The 23,446-nt window shown below is 40.0% G+C and overlaps 1 protein-coding gene across 9 annotated transcripts in view; it reads right to left on the minus strand.

The window, feature by feature from the left end:
- Positions 1–23,446, minus strand: part of IPCEF1 (interaction protein for cytohesin exchange factors 1) — a 184,317-nt gene that overhangs the window by 131,390 nt on the left and 29,481 nt on the right. The window contains exon 3 of one of the 9 annotated variants that reach the window (XM_040965299.1): positions 12,901–12,950. The exons of 7 other annotated variants lie outside the window; for them this stretch is intronic. In XM_040965299.1, the coding sequence (XP_040821233.1) occupies positions 12,901–12,950 (50 nt within the window). Of the gene's footprint in view, positions 1–12,900; positions 12,951–16,473; positions 17,118–23,446 lie in introns of those variants that run through there. One more of the 9 variants, XM_040965292.1, reaches the window with a different exon arrangement.

Below are 23,446 nucleotides of genomic sequence, written 5' to 3' on the forward strand. Positions count from 1 at the left end.
ATGTTTATAAACCCTGACTCCACAACCACCAGACCCTGCTGTCGGAGATCTCTGAGTCACACGCTCGTTTGCATGAAGGAAGCAAAATCTACTTTCCCCACTTCCTCTTTTGCCTGCACTTTATGTGGCTCATTTAGCAGTAATCACACATTAGAGTGGCAGTGTCTGCCACCTGCTAGCTCAGGGACCCTGGGGGCCTGGCGTGCTCTCCAAAGCCAGCCTTTCCATCTGCAGAGGGCACGGAGCAGAGCTGAGCAGGCAGGCTGCGTGAGGGAGCCAGGGACACAATTGCTATGAATCACACTGAGTGAACATTTAGGAATGATTTCTTACTGTCTCCCATTTTCCACCATTTTCCTGCTTATTGACTCAATAACACTCAAAGATGATATATGCTGAAAAGAAATACATTGTCAGGGAGGAATTGCTGATCAGCAGCCCAACAGTTTCAACAAATCTTTAGAATTTGGATGCCATTTTTTGATGGCCCATCTAATTTTGTATGAACACTGCCACACATGCCTGCCAGCCCCTAATGTTTCTGTTTTATTTTCCTAAGCCTAATTTTAATGGCATCATAATGACATGGAAAACAAAAATATTTCATTCAACCACTTCTATTCCCTAATTTGCTACAAAAACAACTAAAAACAAAACAGCATGATTTTCAACACATTCTCCCGCTAAAATATTGCCCTGCTCAAAACTGAAATCTTAAGAATGCATGAGGATTGGCTTGACTGGAATAGAGCCAATACAGGATGATGACCCCAAAGAGTGCTGTCCTGGACGTGTCTTCTCAGACTCCACCACTATGGAGAATCTGAGAATTTCATGTGTGATGCCATTCAACACGCACATAAACTTGGCAAGAATGATCAAGAGAAAGATTGGCATTCCATCCTCTGCACTCACAACTCCTAGCCCATTACCGACACTAGCAAGCATTTAATGAATGAATTGAAACGCACCACCATTCAAACATCCCCAGTGAAGATAAGTTTTTGTGAGAACATTCCTAATCAGATATAGAAATTTTTATCAGAAGCAGAGATACTTATACACAGGAGGCCAAGACAGTCAAAAGTATAGACAGTTAATTGCCTATTGTTCACTTTCAGCTGACCTTTAGGCATCTCATTTGGCTTATAACACTAACCCGGGAAATTTCCCAAGTGAATCTTTAATTCCTATGAAAAATTCTTATCTGTGTTCCTAGACAGAATTGGTTTGCTCTTAAATCATAAGAATGTAAACATGAAGGTGGCTACTTCCTGACCAGCCACTCAGCCCCCACTGCTCTCACTGCTACACGGTTGGGGGTCTTTCTTCAGGTAGCTAAACATGCTGGCTCACGGCAGCTGGTATTTAGCTGTCTGGCCTTGCTCTGCTTCACCGACTATACCCACACAGTCAGTCATTTCAGCTGCAGATTCTTCAGCCATGCGTTTTTCCCCTTTCACAGCGACCACTCAGGCCTCCTATCTATTTTTTCTACTTTTGCTTTCGCCTGCTGACTCTCTCTGAAACTGTCTGTCCTATTCATAGTTACTCACATAATTAATTTTACACAAATATCACATCTCACTGATTAAAAATAAAATCAATAATAATTCCCCATTTCTGTTGTTCTGTTTCAACTTATGAAAACATCCCCTAACTTCCTTCCCCATGCCCACTCAGTCTACCACCTCCCTTGATGCAGCCTTTCATATCAGCCAAAATAGCTTTCCCCACCCTGGCTTTTCTCACAATATGCTGATAGTATACTGTGCTTTTTTATGCAGAATCTTGTTCCTCATCCTCTCGTGCAAACAGGTTCCCTTTAATGACTGAAAAATATGAAATTTTAAAGACAAAGTGGCCTTGGGAAAGAGTGCAACAGTACAACAGAGTCCTCTCATTTCCTCACAGTGGGAAACCTAAAGCTCATGTCATCCTCTGCACAAGGTTGCAGAGGCAATGCATTCAGTCCTGCCTCAGGAAATCTGCAAACGAGGACAAGAAGGTGTACCTCATGGAGATCAACCAGGTGCTCTCCCACAGGTGCCTCGTGGTGATCTCTTCCGAACTGAAACTGGAACAGGGAAAACCCTTACACGCACAGAGTCCTCCCACTCCACATGCACTCAACTCGGACCTCTTGTTGGGCACGCTTCAAATCTCACTTTGTTTCTGGACCTCACCATTCCCCCCAACCACCACCTACGGATACCATTTCAAATCCACCTTTGCATCTCTGTCTCTCTGTGGGCTGTTTCCCACAAGGTGTTGTCTTGGTTTGCTGGGACTGAGGAGCTTAAGTCGTACAGATTTTGTTCCCACAAATGTGGAGGCCAGGGAAGGGGAGCATAGTGTCAGCAGGTCCAGCTAAGGGCCCACACTATCTCACTTAACATAATCACCACTCTACAGACCCATCTCCAATTACAGTCACATTCTGAAATACTGGGTTTAGAGTTTAGCCAGATGTAATAAGAGTGGCATGATTCGTCCCATAATGACATCCAGAGATGAATCCTTCTGTTAGCCTACTCCCTTAGGCTCAGCTCCTCCCTTTTGTTCTTCCTCTCTGCCTTCCAAGTAAATTTTTAATAGGGTGGACATTTTGGCTTTTGTGATTTTCTTTGGAAAAACACAAACTTGTGCATGTATTTGTTCAAAAAAGGAACTCCCTTACAAATATGTCGTCATCTTATATGACAAAAGCTTTGTAAAGGGACGCAGTTAACTCCTTAAGATACATGAAAAAAATTGCGAGGAAGACAAGATGGTAGTACAGGGTACACAGAGGTTAAAACTGGCAGAAAATCATTAGCCAGGGTGAAGCACAGAGGGCAAATTTCAGAAAAAGATAGAGGACAGGCCAATGGCAAAGGGTACCTGGGGACCCTTGGACACAGAGACATAGCAGTGACAGTGAGTGGTGTTGTAGTGACCAGACAACCCAGCAGCAATCAGCAAGCAGCAAGCTGAGCTCCACCAGCAGCCAGAGCTCCAGTGGCAGCCAGACGGGAAAGTGAGTCCACTGATAGCTCAGCAGGTGAACACAGCCACTGCCCATCTGCTGCTCCACGAGCAGAGACAGAGCAGCAGACTGCAAGGTGCAGTGCAGGAATCGGGTGGATCTCACAGCCCAGACCCCCACCAGTGCTGCATCAGGTACATAGGCTGTGGAACTTGAAGCACAGCCAAGAGCGGCCTTGCTTCTGGCTCAGCACGTTGCACCGATCCTACAGGGAAAACATTGCCAACTTCGCATGCTGCGGGTTCCACTCAAGGTGGGTCTGGGTAACCCCCAGACCTAACGGCCAGCAGACCCAGAACTCCACCAGTGCCATGTCAAGCACCATTTTATGGTGAATAAAGACAAAGATAGGTCCAGGTGACCCTTAACTAATGGCCAGGAGGTTTCCACAAGGTCAGAATCCCCAACAACAGTTATTTAGGTCAGCTGGTGTCTCCCTAATCCTGGGCAATTTGAACTGAAAGTGGGAGTAAGGCTGTATAGACAATGGTGTGGCCACAGCGTGGGATCACAGAAGGTGAAGCCTGGTGAGACAGGAGCTCCATGACAAAAACCCTAGCACCAGAGCCCAGGCCTGAAAATTGTGACAGGGAGTGACACAAGGGACAATAAACAACGAACCGGCTACCAAACCCAATCAATAAAGTCGAACCATAACCCTGTGGGTGACACAGCTTTGAAGTCTGCCCTAAGGAGAAGGATCTGCAAACCAGAATTGCAATGACCAAGGGCAAAAGAAGATACAAAGGCACAATGAATATTATAAAGACTCTCCTGCAAAGGAACAAAAGTTTCAGCCACCTTCAGAGTTAACTGAGGGGGACATCGAGAAAATGAGAGATATAGAATTCCGAAAATTCATCATGAAGTTTTTAAAATATATTTTTATTTTGAGTTTTGAAATACATGGTACAATTTCGTATAGGCTGGGCTTCCCCCCCAAACTCTCACCCCCACAACAGATTTTTCCCCATTTTACTACAATGGTGAAGTCCTTCATAAGGAATCCTAATTCTATCAGTCTCTTATTTAAGTGTACCCGACATTGCTGGTACTATGCCAGGCAGTCCAGAATCCCATTGTCTACACATGTTCAACAGTTTCATTGGGAATCCATTTTTCATCTGGAAGCAGGGATGCATGTTCCATTATACCCCCACATCTGTATATGATAGACCCCAGTACTCCATCACTATACACTTCCATAATTGAGAAGCCAGTATTTTAACAACAAGAAGCACATTAAGTGAATTCTAAAAAGTTAGAGAAGAGGAGAATAGAATGGTTGTTACTAGGGGCTGGTGGGAAGAGAGAAGTTATGAAGTTATGGCTAAAGAATATGAAATTCCAGTAGGATAAGAATAATAAGTACAATTTATTGTATAACCTGGTCATAGTTTACAACAACTACTGAAGGAGAAAATGATAGTGTTCTCATAACATAAATGGTAAGTAGGTAATATAATGCTTTAGCTTAATTGAGCCTTTTTACAAGGCATACATATTTCAAAATGTCATGTACAATGTGAATGGATACAATTTTAAATGTGTTAACCAAATAATATTTTTTAGAATTTTGTTTTTCGTATCTTGATGAAGATATGGCTGATGTAACGGCTCAACTAGCTAACCTTCTACCTGTAAGCACTTGTCTATGTTGTCTCCTCATGGAACAGCTCCTTTGCTCTATTTTCTACATTATCAATAAAGTAGCTCACATATTCATTTTAAATATGAAAACAACTTACTGTTCAATTAAAAATGAAAATTGTATTTGGGATACTTTTGAAGATACTTTTCATTTATCATATGATGAATCTATGTCAAACAAATCTAAAGAATCCAAGAGGACTCTCAATGGTATTTAAATATCTAAGGGGATAGATTTATTGTATTTAGTTTTAGCAGTATGTAATTTGTGCCTTCAGAACATTTTAAAAGGTTAAAAAAGTTTACTTAATGAATATTTGACAAATTTTCCTTTGCTTTTTGCCATGTTTCCATATCTGCTAAATAAAAGTGTTTTTGGTTAACCTCAAACTCTGTTTAAATTTATCATTGTTCCAGTCAGTGTGGTTTTACCATGTTTCATGTGAGAAAGTAAACTCCAAAATCAAGTGTAAGTTTATGCACGCACATATATGTATAAGAAATAAAAGCCCCAAGGAACCAAACATTGTCTCTGGCCCTGTTGCTCCTGCCACTTCCCACAAGACGGAGGAGGGATCACTTCAACATGGTACTTCCTCCAGGTATAAGAAAGCAAGCCTTTCTTGCTTTTGGTGGTCAGTCATAACCATTCACATTCATTCACTTTGGTCAAAAGATCACTCCTCTGATTTTGATTTTGATTGTAATAACACAAGTCTTTGAAATATTACCTATTCACCTAGTGATAATAAAGTAAAATGGGGTCAGGAGAAAATGTTTGACGTAAATAACAAGGAAAGAATCAAACTGGACACTATGATTGTGTTCCTAATAGTTCTTCCAAAAGTGGTAGACAGACCAGCACAGTCGCTCAACTGTCTAATCCTTCCCCTTCAAGCACAGGCATCCCACATGGGCACATTTTGTGTCTCACCCACATCACTTACCCCCCAACTCCCTGCACATGGTCTTGGAAAGTAGTAGAGGCTGGCCCAAAATGTTGGCACCAAGCACCCACTTGAAAAACCTGGATGAAGCTCCTGGCTTCTGGTTTCAGATCAGCCCAACTCTGGCCATTACAGCCATCTGGGCAGTGAACCAGTGATGGAAGATCTTTCCATATCTCTCCTTCTCTCTGTAAATCTGCCTTTCAAAAACCCCTTCTAAAACTGTTTTGCACTTCAACTGTTGACATATGCCTTGTTAGAATTATAAGCCAGTTTTGACTATCCTAAAATCTGCCAAGTTCAGCAAAATTATGCTTCAACACTATAAACTGCTAAATACTAAAATGAAAATAGACACGAGACAACTGAATAGTACCCTATATCCATTTTAAGGTGTATAGAACCAGGTTGTATATAAAGCAAAATTAAAATGTCAGTGAAGTAGTCACAGGACGTGGTTAAGAACTTGCATTTTTTTTAACATATTTGTTACTCAATGCCATGTCAATTAATTCCATAATGTTGTAAATTGTTGTTGATGTTATGTCGTGGTTTTTAATTGATCAGGATGATATTCTGCCAGCAATGTCTTCAGACCAGAGATGGTCTCCCCAAGAAACCATTGAATTTATCTAGACAATAAGATGCTGGACTCTGTGCTTGGTATATGCTTGCAATGAAAGACTCTTGACTTAATTTGAACTGTAATACTGCAAGATGGAGGAATCCACCATGGGAGGAGGGAACGGGGAGGGGTTGGGGGAATCCCAGAGCCTATAAAACTATGTCATACAATGCAATGTAATTAATAAAACAAAAAAATTTTTTAAAGATCTCAGAGGTATTTGGTATTTATGGGTACAGATGTTTGAGCCAAACAACAGAAGTACAAAGGAATATGTAAACATACATACTTAATATGTTGCCTACAAGGACAGTAAGGGCAGACTAATCAAAAATAAGACCAGTCTACCTGGAAAGTATTTTCTTTGTTTTCTTCATGCTGAATTTTTAAATTGTTGTTACTGAAAAAGAAAGGTAGGCACAGGTATCCAGAAGAATGAGATTCACTCCCTGCTGCAAATGCCCCCGATGTCAGAAGTTGGGATAGGCAAAATGGGAGCTAGGAACTCAATCTAGGTATCCCAAATGGGTGGCACAAACACCACCACTTGAGTTATCACCTGCTGATTCCTGTAGTCTATACAGTATCAGGAAGCTGGAAACAGAGTTGAGCTAGAGTTCAAGCCTAGTCACTCCACTGTTGGATACAACCATCCTTAGAAACATCTTAACTACCATACCAAAACACCTGCTATCTTTTTACTTTTTGAAATATCTCCTCTCTCTTGTGTTGGTACACTAAACATTTATTTGCCTCTTCTAACATTAAAGTTCAGAGACGTGTTAATTACTGTTTCCAACTGAGTTCTCACATCTCTCGATCATTTTACCAGTCGATCTGAAGTCTTTGCATGAAAACTACAGGAATCTGAACAGCTCTTCATTTTACAAAAATCAAAAAAAAGATCACATCAACACCACCAAAGGAAAAAAATTCTTGAAAGTGTTTTGTACTCCATAAATACCTCGAGGAAATGCCCTTACGGAAACAGGCTTGTTTTTGAGAGGCAGAGAGTAAAGCACGCAGCCTTCAGGGTCCCATCCACTTTGCAATTAGGCCTTCATTAGCATCTGTCATCTCAGTTACATGGAAAGGCTTGAGGAAACAGGGACAGTGAATGTATTTGCTCACCCTGTGCCCTAACCAATTAATCATCTTGGCACTTGGCAAATATTTTTGGATCTTTCTATGCAATGTGGCACTGAGCATTTCTATGACTGATATTTCTGCAGCGAACAAGAGAGTCCTTGAAAACCAGAGGCACAGTGGTGGGGGTAGCATGTGGAGATCTTCTAAATACTAAAGTCTAGGGACTTCTCTAACCACAGCTGCTTTATTAGCTTGAATACAGTAACTTACAAGTAGTCCAGATACACAGCACAGTGTTCAGTTATAAGATCTTTATTTCAGGGGGCCAGCAAGGAAAGCCACAGCTTGCCAGGCTGAATCCCCATATGGCAGCAGGTTAAGGTCTCAGCTACTCCACATCTGATACAGTTTTCTGTAACTTCTCTGGGAAAATAGTGGACGATACATCAAGTGTTGGGCTTTCTGCAACCAACATGGGAAACCAGGGCTCACCCAGGTTTCAGCCTAACCCAGAGCTGGGAGCTATTGCAGTATTTAGGAAATCAACCAGTGAATGGTATCTCTCTCCATATACATATATATATAATATAATATATTACTCTGAATTTCAAAATAAATATGTATTTTTTTATCAAAAACTTCATTCTGAGCATGACTAAAAACATAAATCAAAATGGAGAACTAAGGTGTGAGACTCTAACTCAACGTCCTCTGTGACAAGGGTCACAGCTGGGGAAGGGACAGGCCCACAAAGAGGAACACGGTTCCTAAATCTTACACAGCATCTGTCACGGTCCTGTGGTTCTACACTCACTAACCTCGCATGCTCATAGTGCAGGCCTGTTTTGGCCATGGGATGCTCATTTTTCTGTCTTCAAATAGAGAAGATGTAATCAAATTTGAGATTTTTTTTTTAAATCATTGTATTTATTTGTAAGGCAGAGACAGAAAGTGATCTTCTGCCCTTTAGTTTATTCCCTAAATGCCTGTGTTGGTCAGGGCTAGGCCAGGCCAAAGTCAGGAATCTCATATTGCATACAGTTCTCCCCCATTGTGCAGGAGTACAATTACTTGTACTGCTGTCTGTTGCTTCCCAGGCATGTTAGCAGGGAGCCGAATCAAAAGTGGAGCAGCCAGGACTTGAACCGGTACTTCAATAATATGAGCTCCTGTGTCTCAGGTGGCAGCTTAGATTGCTGCACCACAACGCCAGTCCAGAAGATTAAGTGAATATTTATTGAAGAATTAATGGAAAAATCCAGAAACACAGACGCAAAATCCAAATGTGCACATTTTTAAGACTTCCTTGAGCTGGCACTCAGGAAAACATAGCTCACCTTTTCTCCCTCTCCTTTTCTCCCAAGAAGGCACCACTTTGCTCCCCAGCAGCTTCCTTCTTTTTCTCTGGCTCTTCCAGTCTCTGGCAAGAAGCTATAGCATTTGTTATGCGTAACCATGGACAGGCCTCCTTCTGCTCACCTTGCACCTCCTACACGTGAAGACTTACCTACGATAGCATAAAAGGCTTCTACTAAAACGAGTTGTGGACAAAATCTGATAGACACATTCACTTTCAAATAAAGATATATTTTAAGCACCAGCTTTTTGAAAGAATAAGCATGATCCCTGATAATTCTACAATACATACATATATATGTATATATAAATGTGCATATATATATATACACAATTATAGGCATTTTGTTGATAGAGTTAGAATTTAGTTTCCAAGACCAAGGGTGGGGAGAAATATGACTGAGTATGACAATGCATTAGTGGATAATTATCACCAATCCTCCTCTTTAGGGGCCATCAGTTTGAAGAATTAAAATGCACTTAAACATTAATGCAAAGCTATATTGGAGATATTTTTTTAACATTTGAAAGTAAACCTTGGACTCCACACTGTGTCTTCTTATAATTATAATGAATCTCGACTGAAAGTAGACCATATCAATTTATTTTTTGTTTTACATGGAGCCAAATAGACTGTATTCCAATTAAGCACATCAAATAAAATAATGGATACTGGTGCCATAGCTTAGATACGTCAGAATACAAAATTTTATTTAACAAAATACTAATATTGTATTCTAACCTAACAGTAACATTTGTACATATAGATAAGTCTATCATCCATGCATGTAAAGGATTAATTCTCAAAATAACCTTCTGAGGAAGATAATTATTAATTCTATGTTGCAGTAAAATATATAATATATACTTTCAAACTATTCTTAGGAGACTAGCAAATCTCAAACCTTGAGAAGGAAATTATCAGAAAAGAATAATAGACATAAATAACCCTCATAAACACTGACATGAAAGTCTTACTAAAATATTGGCAAATGAAGCCAAGTAATATACAGAAAGGGAAATACATTTCAGGAAAGTAAATTTAAATGTTTAGACCCAATCACAAGAAGTTTATACATGTACAAAACAGTAAAAAATCATGTGATCACTTCAGTGGAATTAGAAAAGATTTCACAAACTTGACTCTCATTCATGACAACATAGAAAATGAGCAAAGAGGAAATTGCTTCAGTCTGAAAGGCGCTGATGCGTCAACCTTGATGGTGAAAGATGGACACCACATCAACTAATGGCAGCTGTAACCATGCAACGTGCACACTTAGCTTTTCTGGTCAGAATTGTTCTGGCAGGTTCGCCCAGTCCAATGACCCAAGAGGAATAAGTCAACACCAGAATTAAAATGGAAAAAGAAAGTAAGTTTGCCTGTATTCCCAGACAGGCTCCAAGGATACAGTCTCCTCTAAAGAGCTTAGAAAGAGACTTTCATGGATTGAACTTGGCTCTCCCAAGTTCATGTACTCATTTAGACTCCAAGTTCTTTTGTTAATGACTGACGATTAAGGGTGAATACTTAATCTTATCATGGCCTCCAGTGTGTAGAATTGATCGAAGGTCTTCTGACCATTGGGGGAATGACCTTGGGGAATGCCCTTCACAGAGAGCTGGTTATATAGGCTGAATATACATGCTGAGTCTATGCTTGCTGCTCTCGGTGGGAGTGTCTCTCTGCATTAACCCCATCATTCTCAGCCTTCATCAGACAACAGCCTAAGGGGGCTGCCCAGTCTCAAACAGTGACCCTCTAAACAACCATATCCCTCCCAAGATGCCCCTTTCAGGTGTCAGTTATAGCAATGAAAGCTGACTAATACAGAGCCTGGGTACAGAGGAAGTAATAGTCTTACTTACTAGTTATAAACAAATGGAAAATAAAATCTCAAACACAACCCCGGCACCACTGTTATGGTGGTACAATGAGTGGAGTGCCACTGGAGACACCAGCTTCCCAAACAGGAGACCCATCTCAAGTCCCAGCATTTTTGCTTCTGTTGATGTACCTGGAACAGCAGTGGAAAGTAGCCCACGTGGTTGGGACCCTGCTGCCCATGCAGAAGACCCAGATGCAGTTCCAGGCTCCTACAATTGATTTGGTCCAGCCCTGGCTATTATAGCCATTTCAGGAGAGGACTAGTGCATGAAAGGTCTCTCCCTCTCTCTCTCTCTCTCTCTGTTTCCCTGACAGATAAATAAATTATTCTAATTCTTTACAATAGCTCAAAATGAACAAAATATTTATGTATAAATCTTGTAAAAGATATCTAAATCCTCTAATCTACAAACTGCAAATGATGGATAAGCAAGACTAACAGAAATTATAATGAAATTATGGCAATCCAAACAGTGTGAAATTGGCATAAGGATACACAAATTGACAGTTGAGTAGAAGCAAGTGAGCAAAAAAACCAGAGACAACCTATGAAGAAATATTATTAACAACACTATTGTACATCTGTTCAAAAGTGAAATTTGAACATAAGCAAACCACAGACTGAGAGAAAATTTTCATAAAACATGCAGGACCAATGCTGTGAGACAGCAGGTTAAGTCTCTCAGTGTGGTGCCAGCATCCCATGTGGGTTCCAATGCAAGTCCTGGCTGCTCTACTTCCAGCCCAATTCCCTGTTAATGACCTGGGAAAGCAGTAGGGGAATGCAAGTTATTGGGTTTCTCCTCCCAGCTGGAAGAAGCTCATGGCTTCAGACTCACCCAGTTCTAGCCATTGTAGCCATTTTGCCTCTCTCTCTCTCTCTCTCTCTCTTCCCTCTTTCTCTGTGACTGCAACTGTTTTAAATCTAAAATTTAAGACATATTTAACAAACTTTATTCAGACTATAAAGAATTCCTCTAATTTCATAATAAAATGGTGGAAAAAAATTAAAACTGGGCAAAAGACCTGAACACTAGACAAAAGATCTATCTATGGATAACAATCACTTTAAAGAGTCCTTGACGTAATGAATCATTCAGAAAAATCAATAAAACAACAATAATATATGATTATGCATCCTTCCTAAAAGGCAAAAGTTTAAAAAGGTGTTGGAGAGAAAAGAAACAGAACACATGAATATGTTCTTTTTTCATATTCAGCTACTTTATTCTGCCATGGGTCAGCTGTTACAACCGCTCTGAACAGAGTGGGGTTGTGTGTAGTGTCTGATGGTATGTTTGGCCTTGGATTTGCAGTTGGTTGTGGAGGCTCAACAGGGAAAAGATTTTGAGGTGTGCAGATCCAGGGTTCAGGCATTCAGGGGTGTGTTTGTGAATTGCCTTCTGGGGACACTTCTCAAAGGTGAACTGAGGATCCATCTGTTGGATTATACCCCAAACACTCATGATAGCAGGTCCAGGACTCAAGTTGAGCCAGGAGCTTTCAATCAGGTGTTCCAGAGAGATGGAGGGGACCCGGCTACTGCTGCCTTCCAGGATGGGCACAAGCAGAAAGCTACCATCTACAGAAGAACTGACACAAACTCAGGTTCTCCATCCAGGGGGATGCCAGGATCTTAAATGGAGACTTCACCACTAGACCAAACACACACCCATTTTCCAGTAACATAATAAAGTACTCAAGCATATTTTCCAAACAATATGAACAGAATGTTAGTAATTGCATTGTTCTCTATTGGGTCATAAACAACAGCCAAGCTCATGAGCCAAAACCTACCAAAGGTATGAGGATTATTTCGGGCGCATTACCAAACTAGATATTCTTCTCGTGAAGAAGACACTGTCTAGAGACTTTCAAAGGTAAATCCGCATTTGGAAGTAGTCTTCGAGAAGTTACAAAAAACGTATTATGAAGAAAACTACATGCGGATTTCAAAATTTCTTGCACCAAAATGAATTATTCTTTTGTTAAAAAAATTACTTACATAAAGCAAAAAAATTCATGTATTTCATATATGGCTTTTTTTCATGTATAGTTTTAAGAATATAAGCATATTTCCCACCCAAACCTCCCTCTCTTCCTTCCATTTTCCAGGAACTCTCAGCTGTATTCTCATATGTGTTTTTTTTTTCTTTTTTTTTTTTTTTTTGGCTGTCTGTGCTGACTTGGTAGCCTAAATAACGAGACACAGTAATTGTGCCTGTGTAAGGTGATAACTCATACCTCAGATGAAAACGTGCAACTAGAGTCCCACCATCCGATTCTTGGTGCTCTGATTGTAAGTACACGTACTCACCGTGCTTGGAGCACAAGAAAACTGCCGAATCCTTTCTCTTTCTCCCCACCCTGCCAAAACAACATGAATTATTTACGAAACCTGCCAAGTCTGTTCGTTTGGTTTTACTTATCTGAGCTCATGAGTCGCACATGGTAAATTTCAAACTCACAATTTGTGGCTTCCTGCTTGCAGACCACTCGCATATTTCTGTTTTTCTAGTTAAATATTTACACACAGGCAAGGGGTGCACAGGCAGTCCCTATTTGATGTGACTTAACAGCAGCCACATCTGTCTTGCATGTCGGCAGGGATAAAAAAGCGTGCTTAGTAAACATTTTCTTAATATACTCGCATACAACATTGTTTCTGCCCTTACTCTGAGATATTGTCAAGCTAAAGAAAACAGAAAGGGGCCTTGCCTAACGCATTTCCCTTCTCAGCACTCCTCTCCGGGCTTCAGGGTTTTTCTCTTCCTGGTAACCATTACTTTCACACGGAACAAAGCCTGCCTCTACTCTCCTTCCTGTCCATGCGAGAAGCACAAAACTCCATTGAGATAAGGTGGGGAATTTTTTTCTATTTACATTAAGGGAACAAAAAGCTTCCAAAGGCAATGACAGGTGAGTCTGTAGCTCAACGCTCTGCCTGCTGACTTAAACATACCTCAAGTTCTCTCATGCTCACATGTCACAGCTCAAACATGAGGTGTGCAAATAGAAAAATCAATAAGGAAACAAATACAATCTTGTCTTTCAAGACGTCCTGTAGTCATCTCTACGTACCCAAAATGTCAAGTCAAAAATTCATGTCTATTTGATAGTTGTCTAGTTAAGAGACCATTTTTTAGACTAAGTTGTTTTTTTTCAGAAATACGAAGCATCGCTAAACCACGAGAATATTCCCTTCAGAACACTAGCTGAGAATAAATTGATCTCATCTGACTTTCATGCTTCTGAGTTTCAGTCTCCAACTCTGTTTTCTCATATTTATTCATGGGCTGTTGAATAAACAATAACAAAATGAAGTGAAAAGGAATGAAAACAAAAACAAAATCTTGAGTGAATTCTGAATCCTAGACTGCCGATATTCAGTTCCATCGAAGACACAAAAAGGAAGGTTTAATTTCTACTATTTGAGACTTGTTTCTCCCAATCTGTGTCCAATTCAAGATCTGTTTTCTTTTCCCTCCCCTGTTTACCTCTTAGCCACTTCACAGCTCATTACGCTCTAGAGAAGTCACTGGAGAAAACAAAAGGAGATGAGACTCAAATGATTACAATAGAGCTCACCAACCCAGAGGAAAAGTTTAAAAGTCTAGAGAATTCAGCTCTGACACAAATTTCACAGCATCTTTAAAGGAGTCTTTACATTTTTAATCCCCATCACCCTGGTTTAAAAAAAAGAATGGCACCAAGCCTTCAGACATATTAATTCAAATTTATTAAATATTACCAGTTTTGGCTGGGGCTCAGCAAAAAATGATACTCCAAGATACGTCAGTGTGGCATCCTGAGCATTTTGTATTCAAAGAAACCAAGAAGGCTGGTAAGCTGCCGTGGAGTCCATCTCTATTCCATCTCCTGACAGACAGAGCTCTGCTGGGAGAGAGGCTGCTCTCTTGGCTTCCTTCCCTGAAAGTTCATTACCCAGAGAGGACTAAAGCCAAGAGGAGACGCCAAAGGCCAGCAGCGTGCCTGCTCACAGAGGGTCCTCAACTTCCCTCCTCAGGCTTTACCTGGGAGCCCTGACCCCCAGCCACCCAGCCTGTTCACAGCGCAGCTCCGCCCTGTCACTGTCCCCACATCCAAAGGACCAGAAGGACAGGCTCTCAGGCCACTGTGATTTGTACCCATCTCTCTTGAAAAATCAAATCATTGACTCTTCCTCTAAAACTGCATAAATCCTCCACTTCCGTTTCCTCTAAGAAGAGGGTACTTAAGCTCTAATCTTCTGGATCTTACTTTAGTATCATATTATGTGTGGCTCCTTAGCCTGTTTGCATATGCTACTCTGTTTAGTGTCAGTTTACTTCAACAAACTCAAATATCAGAATTCAAGGATTAAAAACACATTCTCTTTACCTCTTGACTTGCTGAAAATTCACTGTCACATGATACCCTCAAAGAGACACTTGCTAAGTTCCTGTATTTCTCAAACAGAAATAAACTCAAGTGAAGAAGTGTTACCTTTGGATTACTGCTCTGACACTGCAAAAAAAGTATAATACCCAGCATGACGATATTAGATGATCGTCTTTTGGTAAGTGATGAAGTCTTGAGAGTTGTGCCCCATGAATGGGGATAAATCCTTAATTCCTAAACACCTCCTCATGAGCCCACAGTGGCAAGGTGGCATCTCTGAACTGTAAAGCAGCCCTCATCAGACGACAAATTTTTCATGGTTTTGATCCTGGACTTCCCACTCCAAAACTGTGACAAGAAAATGCTTCTTTTTTCAATCATCCATTCTCTAGCATTTTCATGGCAGCAGTATGAACACATTAATATAGATATGTGCACTCATAAAATCTGTAAGAATTATAAATGTATAAGATAGTGTTCAAATAAAAGGCTGTCAGGATAATAACATATCAAAGGAACAAAGACACCAACCAGAATGTACCCAAGTACCAAAGCTGCAAAACTATGAACCAAAAATAATTTTAAAACAATATGCGATTATAATTCAAGAGACCATACTGATAATTCAAGGGACCATACTGATAGAAATGAAAGACTGAATAATAAATAAATGAGAAAGAATAGGAAAAGAAACTTCTAACATAAGAATCCTAAACAAGATATGGAGATATTTCCCCTCTCGGAGGCGAATCTTAAATTACAGTCAGAGCACAAAGCACAAACAAGAGAAAGTAGCCAACCCTGCCTAGCACATAGCCATCACTGTGCAAGGAAGAAGCACAAACTCTGATCTAACTCACAATTAGATGGCAAATAATTGGCATTCCTGGTATTTGAGTCATTTGAGACATTCAGGGTTCATTTCTACATAGCATATGGACTCGAATCTGCCAGCCATCTGCAGTGTGACTGCTAGTTTTGCCTTTAATTCTAATCCATCACAGATTGATACTTCTATAAATCACACATAAATTCAGAGAAAATAAAATTATGAGTGACATACAAACTATAAGCACCCAATTTTTTATTACATAGTTCAATAGACATCAAATTATTCTATTGACTATGGCTTCTAAAAATTTCCTACCAGTTTCTGCATTCACTTCAGCATGGCCCAGTAAGCCTGCGAGCCAGCCTTGATGCTGGGCCATGATTTGGGTAATAATGGTAGATTTTATAGTTTGACAAAATAGGGACATACGCATTTTAGTCAATGTCTATCAAATGCTTACAACGTGTAAAGCGGTGGTAGAGATCTCAGTCATAGACAACGGGACCTAAAGGGTCCATGGTGTCTTAAAGTATGTAGTCTACAAACACAAAGGATACAAAAACACATTAATAGCTAAATTATCCAGAAAAATTCAGAAAGTAATCCAAGGACAAAGAACCAAAAGGACATGATGCTAACTGGGTGGTTCATTTGGACTGAGGATCAACTAAAACTTACCATAGGGGGTAACTTTTGCAGCAGGACCTAAGAGATTCTGTCATGTGAAGTTCAATATGAAGAGCTACACAGGCAGAGGGACCACCCCATCTGAAATAATAACCATGCAAATGTCAAATTACACGGAATGCTGTCATGACCTTAGAAGTCTGGAAAGATTGGATTTGATCCATGAGAGATGAAAGCTAGTGAAGTGGGCTCAACCACTGACCAGCTTACCAGCTTTCCTATCCACTGACATGGACAGGAGTTTGGAGAACAAAGAAGAGAGGGGAAGCCCAGGGAGAGTGCAGAAGTCCATCTGAACAGAGAGGACCTTGCCAGGATGGACAAACAAATCAGCATCCTCAGGTGAAGCAACAGAGAAGAGGCAGCCGCTCAAAAAGGGATTGCGGAGCTCTGCTAAGGATCTCCCTTTGGAAGACAAGGCAAGTGAGAGATAATGAACCCACAAAGGAGATCAGAAGCAGTCAAAAGGAAATGTTCAGCTAGCCACAAGCAGGCAGAGTAAGAGGGATTTAGGGGAAAACACTCAAACAGGACAAATAGAAAACAAACAGCAATATGGTATATTGAAAACCAACCATATTGATTACCACAATTAAAATGAAATGGTTTCATACACCAATTTAAAAAAAAAGGTTGTCAAATTGGACATTTAAAAAAATCATGCAAGACCCGGCACAGTAGCCTAGAAGCTAAAGTTCTCACCTTGTATGTGCCCAGATTCCATAGGGGAACCAGTTCTAATCCTGGCAGCCCAATTCCCACCCAGCTCCCTGCTTATGGTCTGGGAAAGTGGTCAAAGATAGCCAAAAGACTTGGGACCCTGCAGCTGCGTGGGAGACCTGGAAAAGGCTCCTGGCTCCTGGCTTCAGATCAGTGCAGCTGTGGCCATTGTGGTCACTTGGGGAGTGAATCATCAGATACAAACTCTTCCTCTATCTTTCTTCCTTTCTGTATATCTGACTTTCTAATAAAAATAAAATAAATCAAAAAAAATCAGACAGCACATAACTACAAAGAAATTCACCAAAAAATCCTGACAAATACATTAAAAGAGAAAGTACGAGAAGGAGACCATGATAACAGGAACCCAAAGAAAGGTGTATTAATTTCAGGGGATCCATATTTGGAAAACAAGCACACTGCAGAAATAAAAGAGGATGATTTATAATAATGGTTAAATGTAGCAGGAAAGCATTAAAAGTAATTTTGAAATAAGTGGTCTTTAAAAAACACACCACCCTGCCACAGCAAAATGCACATTTTTTCAAGTATACATGGGATTTTCATCAAGACTTTTTCTACATTTTTAAGGCAAAAATACAAGCCTATACAAACTCCTCGCTTCATTCATCCACATGGTATAAACCAGGCGTTACGCTAACACCAAAACCGAGCAAACCAACGACATTCCACAGGTAAAAACAGCTCCTAAGCACAGGTGTACCAGTCCGACAGTACAGAGAACTGCTACTCTAAGTGGGAATTTTCCAGGACTGTGAGTTTGGCTTAGCATTTGCAATTCACAATGTTAACACAGTAAGCTGGAAAATTCATATGACCATATCAATAGAGACGGAAAAGCTACTTTGCAAAATTCAAAATGAAAAACAAAATTAATCTCAGCAAACTAAAAATAGAATGAAAGCTTCTCAGCCTGCGAAGAAAAGCTACACGGAACACTCAGCTGCCAGCATGCATAATCTGAAAGACTGAATGTGTCCCCCTAAGACTGGGAGCTCAGCGCTGGCATCTATTCCTTGCCCTTGTATTCATCACGGTGTTCACAGATCTAATCAGACCTGATGCTAAATAAACATCCTACGGGATTCTAAATAAAAGGTCTCTCTTTATTAGCATGTGGCATGGAAATCCTGTGGAAACAAGCAAAAAAGTGAACTTTTGGAACTGATAAGAATAAAGTTGTAGGATACAAAATAGAAGATAACAATTTTATTTCTGTGTTTTAACGGCAAACAGCTGAAACAAATGATCAGGTGATGTCACTTGTAACAGCGTCAGAAATATAAGATGGGGATAAGTCTGAGAAAAAGATGAAATATGTGGACATTAATACCGCAGAAAAGCTCCTGGGAATGTCAGATGAGATCTACACAAGTGGGAAGACATTCTGCACAAATTACAAGAACCAGGATGTCAGTTCTTTGCAGACTGATCTCTCATTTCATTTTGTCGACATGGAAAGACTCATAATTTATAGAAACATCTTAAAGCTGTTATAATTTACTATTTTTATATTTTAAAATGCAAAGAGCTAGCATGAACAAAAAAATACCGCAAAGCAATTATAATCATGAACTTACATCTCTGATTCAAGGCTCAGCACACTGCTACAGTGATCAACAGAGTAGTGGCTTGACATCAAGCTAGACAAATAGGTCAACAAAACAGAAACCAGACTAAATCCACGAGTACATATGGCTGATTGGTTTCGGACAAAAAAATCTAAAGAAACTTAAAGGGAAAGGATTAATCTTTTCAACAAATAGTGTTGAAACAATTGGATATGTATGTGCCCCCCAAAAAGTGTTCAAATTTGAGCTGTGCTTCGGTGTGTACAAAATCAATTGAAAATGGGTCGTACATTTGAATCTATAAAATTTCTAAATGAAAATATAGAAGATGTTATCTACATTAAGAATGTCTCCCTGAAAGACACAGGGAAAGAATGAAATGAAAAGTGATACTCTGGGGGACGAGGTTTTGGCATAGTAAGCTAAGCCTCCATCTCCAATTCTAGCAACCCATGTGTGTGTCAATTCAAGCCCAGGCTGTCCCACTTCTGATCCAGCACCCTGCCAGAGCATCTGGGAAAGCAGTGGAAGGTGACCCAAGCATTTGGCCCCTGTGCCATAGAGGAGACCTCAAGGAAGCTCCCAGCTCCTGACATTGGCCTGGCTTAGTTCTGGCTTTTGCAGTCATTTGCGTATTGAACCAGAAGAGGGAAGATTCTGTTTCTCTCTGTTTCTCCTCCTTTCTTTGTAACTCAGCCTTTCAAATAGAAAGATAAAATCAATCTTAAATTTAAAAACAATGGCTTTCTGGGAGAAAATCACATAAATTCACAAATCGCATAATTAGGTGACACCATGGTGTATAAAGCTATCTCAATACTTAATAATAGTAAAATTAACATGCTACAAAAAAAAAGGTCAAAGATATAAATAGGTGTTCTGTGAAAGCAGATTTGAAAAACCTGGGGAAAAAATGTTACTTGGCTCCCTAGAATTCTTATGCTTTTGTTTTTTCTATTATGTTCTTTTCTTGAAAAAAACAAAACAACAATAGTAACAAATACTTCAGAATTACCCTTTGAAAAGAGATAAGCAACTATAAATTTAAATAATCATAGTAGAAATCATAGCATATAGATTGCACTTGAATTCTAATTCCAATAGACAAAAAGCAAACACCACATCTATGAAACAATCAAACAATTGGGAAATTGAACCATTGACTATTTGATATTATTGGAGAACTTGACTATGTTTTTTAGCTGTGAAATACTGCATTGTGGCTGAGGCTTTCTGAAGAGACCCTTGTGGGTTTGTGTCAATCCTGCACCCACGTGCCCTCACTTCATATCATTTTCTTGTCCTTTTGTCTGCAGCTCCCTTTGATCCACAGAATCCCACACAAGTGGCAAACCAGAAGTGCTAAGAATTCACACAGCTACCCCACCATTCCTGCCCAGCAGCCTCTAACAAACGCCTACCAGGGCTTGGGGTGGAGCAATATATCACGAAGTGTGTTTTCCATTGCCTGCAGGAAACTCCCTGTTAGGACTTAACTGATGTGGCGGAAGCATATTTTTTGTGTGTGGTGTATCTACTTCCTTTCCGTTTCTCCCTCATTCTTCCATTTCCTAATGGCTGTTTGCCAATAAATGACTTGGCATTTAAATATTTGTTTCCAGTTGCTTCGAAGAGAGCCCAAGCTAAAGGAGTTACATTCAGAAATTCAGAAACTGAAATAGTTTGAATCCTTCGAAAAAATGTGTAGAAGAGCTAAAACTGATTATGTTCAAACTTTTGAAGTTTAATGCGTCCACCGGGGCTTCATTTTGTTATTCTATCTTTTCTTGCAAGTTTGAAGATTTCGGTAGTAACAAGTTACATCTTTATCAATGAATGTCTAAATGTATTGAAATTTAGAACATGAAACAAGTGGCTTTTCAGATCAGGAAGGGAGCACGACTTATTTAACTTATTATCAATCTGAACATCATCTAGGAAATCTACCTCTATTCAAATACATTGCAGGTGAATCAGATATTTACTTATAAAATAATACCATGAAACGATGTAAAGAAAATATAGAAGAATCGGTTACTCTTGGGAAATAAGCAGACTTTTCTAAATAATACACAAAACCCCAGATTCCAAAAAGATTAGCAAAGGTGACTGCTACATAAAAAAGGTTTTGTGCTTTTTTTTTTCTTTCTTGAAAAATAACATACCAAATCAAACAGCAATTGATTGACTGGAAAAATTATTTCACCACTTATGACAATGAGTTCATTTCCTTAATGTATGAAGACCTCTCACAAACCAGGAATAAAAGATCATTAAGTCGTTAGAAAAACTGACTCTCTTCCCCCGCAAAAAAAAAAAAAAAAACCTTTAAGAGCCAGTTCATAGGAAATGAATAGAAATGGCTAAAGAATGTTCAGTCATAAAGAAGTGAAAAATTAAGTAACCAATGAGAAGGCTTTCTATTTAATAGAACATTCTCAAGTATATTCACAAGATAGATTTTAGGTAAAAAAATTAAATTGAAGAACAGTTTATAGTATGTCTCTACCTATGTCAAATTGATATAGGAATATATGCTACATATATATGTATATATATATATACACACATATATATACATGTGTTTGTGCATCTACATATACCCATAAATAAAGGTACTTATGTGTGTATACTTAAATATGCTGGAAGGAATATATATATGCCCATACATGTATATGCTTATGCTGCATGTGGCATTTGGGAAGGATGTCACACAAGCTGGGTACAGCGGTTGCTTCTTGGAAGAAAGTAGGAGGACTGTAGGTTTAAGGTAGGTTGAAACAAGTAGGCTGAAAGAGGTAGGTTAAGCCTCCACCTGTGATGTTGGCATCTCATGTGGGAGCTAGTTCAAGCCCCGGCTACTCCACTTTGATTCCACTACCTGCTAATGTGTCTGGGAAGATAGAGAAATATGGCCAAATCCTTGGGCCCTGCAACCACACCAAAGAATCAGAAGAAGCAAGAGGCTCCTGGCTTTGGACTGACCCAGCTCCAGGTGTTGCAGACATTTATGGAGTACACCAGCAAATGGAAGATCTCTCTTCTCTCTCTCTCTCCTCCCACTCCCCGTCCCAACCTCCCCTGTCCCACCCCATCACTCCTCCATTCAGAAAGCTTCTTGTACTCGCTTTCTCACCTCTTACTAGTTTGTGCACCTCACACATGTTGGTATGGTAATCTTTCTGTGAAACAAGTTTCAAGTAAGATTCATATAACCTTGGCTGCATCATATTGGTGAGGCAATCAGGCTTTTAAAATCATCAGGATGGGGCCATAATTCCAAAAATGAATGTTTCAGTTGAGTGAAAATACACACCTACTTTCAGTCACTCAGACTGAAGGAAGGGTTGCTACCACTTTAAATGTGTCTTTTAGGCAAGTCTTTTAAAACACAAACCTGGGTGCTTCTGTTTTTAGTGCTAATAAGAGCAGTGGCAGTATTGAGAGAATGCTTACGGTCATGCAGAAAAAAACCATGTTGCCTCTTGACCACCTACTGATAATATCCAGGGGCCTGCAGTGCGGCTACCACGGGTTTCTGAAGTTAGTGCCTATGGCAATCTCTTCCTCTGAGCCACCAAGGATGGCTTTTGCATGGACAGTCTAGGTCCCAGTTCAGGTTCTGTCTCAGGAGTTTACCTTTACATGTATCTATTAACTCGCTCCTTGGCCTGATGGGAGGTGGGAGGCAAAAGAGAAAAAGTCCTACGGCTTAGTTGCCATATCTAACATCAGCAGGCAGGACCCACATCTATGGCGGGAGTTCCACATCCAGAACAGAGAATTAACTACTTTTGGTGTCAAAGATTCCACCCCTGGATCATGGCACAAGCCAAGTCTGCAGTGCTTGCCAAGTCAGAAGAGCTGGAATTCTTCAGTTTAATCCTGGCATTAGTCTGTGGCATGGATTACAGGTATGAAATTCAATGTGGCGAAACTTTTAAGTCCTAACTCAGTGGTGCCAGCTCCTGAAAGTATTTCAGGCACCTGCTAAAGCCTGAAGAGATGGTTTACTGGAAACTTAGGCAAGACAGTGTCCCCTTCAGGTTAAAAACCCTTAGCATGGTGGTAAAAGACTCCTGCAAGATATCTGGAGATCTAGACAATGGTACCTCAGGCCTGAGAGAACAGCCCAGATCAATATATCAATGGCCAAGAGAAAGCCTAATAAACTACTAAGCTGTTTTGTCAGACTCACTTGAGACAAGTCTCAGGGTAATTCAAGTCTTTAATCCAGCTACTCACTAGCCAATAGAATGTATTGAAATTAAATCATTCTTGTGCACAGACCATATAGCAGGTATATTATAGGAGGCCCACAAGACAAACTTCTGGAACGTACAGACGTCAAGTGGCTTACTGACGGCACTCACTTCATAAAGGAAGGAATTAGAAACATAAGACATGCCATAGTGTGTCTTCCTCAGGTAACAGAAGCTCAGACATTGTCATCTGGAGCTTCAGTTCCCATTGCTGGGCTTACGACTTTAACTAGAGCCTTACAGTTGGGAAAAGGCCCAAGAATTAATATTTGCACAGGCTACAAATATGCTTTGTTCATGTTACATGCCCATGCAGCGATTTGGAGAGAAAGAACCCTGCTGGCTGTGAAGAACTCTCCAATCAAACCTAAGAAAAAGACATTGGTTCTC

The sequence above is a fragment of the Ochotona curzoniae genome, unplaced genomic scaffold (assembly GCF_017591425.1).
Source record: "Ochotona curzoniae isolate NIBS_2020 unplaced genomic scaffold, NIBS_Ocur_1.0 scaffold_3890, whole genome shotgun sequence".
In the NCBI taxonomy this organism is placed as follows: Eukaryota; Metazoa; Chordata; class Mammalia; order Lagomorpha; family Ochotonidae; genus Ochotona; species Ochotona curzoniae.